Raw genomic sequence first — 1350 nt, forward strand, 5'->3', positions numbered from 1 at the left:
ACAAAGGTCCGTCTAGTCAAAGCTATAGTTTTTCCAGTAGTCATGTGTGGATGTGAGAGTTGGACTATAAAGAAAACTGATACTTTTGAACTGTGGTATTGGAGAAGACTCCTGAGAGTCTCTTGGACATCAAGGAGATCCAACCAGTCCATCCTAAAGGAAATCACTCCTGAATATTCACTGGAAGGACTGATGCTGAAACTCCAATACTTTGGCCACCTGATGCGAAGAACTGACTCACTGGAAAAGACCCTGATGCTGGAAAAGACTGAAGGAGGGAGAAGGGGATGACAGAGGATGAGATGGACATGAGTTTGAGCAAGCTACAGGAGTTGGTAATGGCCAGGGAAGTCCACGGGGTCACAAAGAGTCGGACACAACTGAGCAAGTGAACTGAATTCCCAGGTAGCAAATCAATTTGTTAATTTTGGCCAATACTAGGTATCAAAAATTTTCACTGACTACAAAAGGTGGAGTTCTCTTTACTTTTTAAATTGAAGTATAGTTAATTTACAATGCTGTGTTAGCTTCTGGTATTAGGAAAGTGATTCAGTTACACACACACACACACACACACCTCTTTTCCATATTCTTTCCCATTATAGTTCCCTGTGTTGTACACTAAGTTCTTGTTATCTGACTCATATATAGTCATGTATATATGTTAACCCCAACATCCTAACACTTACCCCATTACCCTCTGGCATCTGTTTTCTATGTCTATTTTATTTTTTTTAACAGTTCTCTTTAAATAGTCAGTGTTACATTATTTTCCTTCAGTTTCAGAATAACTATAGTGACAACCCAGGGAGATGGTATGTGAGGGCGAGCACGCACTGGGCTCATGTTCAGGCTGGATGTGAGCACTTGAGAGTGCTGTTGGCCATATGCACGCACGCGTAACAGGCTCCACTCGAAGGAAGCTTTCCTGCCCAGTTCAGAGCCCCCCGCGCCTCTGTGCCACTGCCGAGCTGGGGTCTGTTCTAAGCCACCTCACCATGCGCCCGTTACCTGGGGGACCTTTCACGGGCGTCTTGGGGGACTCGAGGTGGTCCCTGTGGATGGACTTGGGCCGCTGCTTCTTCTGCCGGGCCACCTGAGGCCGGGGCTTGAGGACGCTGTCCATGTCCTCCATGAGCTTCAACTGCTTGCGCCGCAGGTACTCCTGCCGGATGAACTCACGGCGCGCCCGCTCGTCCTCCTTCTTCTGCCGCTCCTCCTCCGTCCTGCGCCTGGAGAGGAGCGGGCGGGCCGCTTACTGTGCACGTACGGGGGCGGCCAGGGGCGGCGAGTGCGTGTGAGGTGGGGTGAGCATGCGTGAAGAGAGGTGAGGGGCAGTGAGCGTGCGAG

General features: G+C 49.7%; 1 protein-coding gene across 1 annotated transcript in view; it reads right to left on the reverse strand.

Moving 5' to 3' along the window:
* Positions 1–1350, reverse strand: part of CAMSAP2 (calmodulin regulated spectrin-associated protein family, member 2) — a 98926-nt gene that overhangs the window by 6933 nt on the left and 90643 nt on the right. Inside the window, exon 13 of the mRNA XM_010831073.1 lies at positions 1012–1232. Within this exon, the coding sequence (XP_010829375.1) occupies positions 1012–1232 (221 nt within the window). The remainder of the gene's footprint in view (positions 1–1011; positions 1233–1350) is intronic.

This window comes from Bison bison, unplaced genomic scaffold (assembly GCF_000754665.1).
Source record: "Bison bison bison isolate TAMUID 2011002044 unplaced genomic scaffold, Bison_UMD1.0 scf7180017864524, whole genome shotgun sequence".
Lineage (NCBI taxonomy): Eukaryota > Metazoa > Chordata > Mammalia > Artiodactyla > Bovidae > Bison > Bison bison.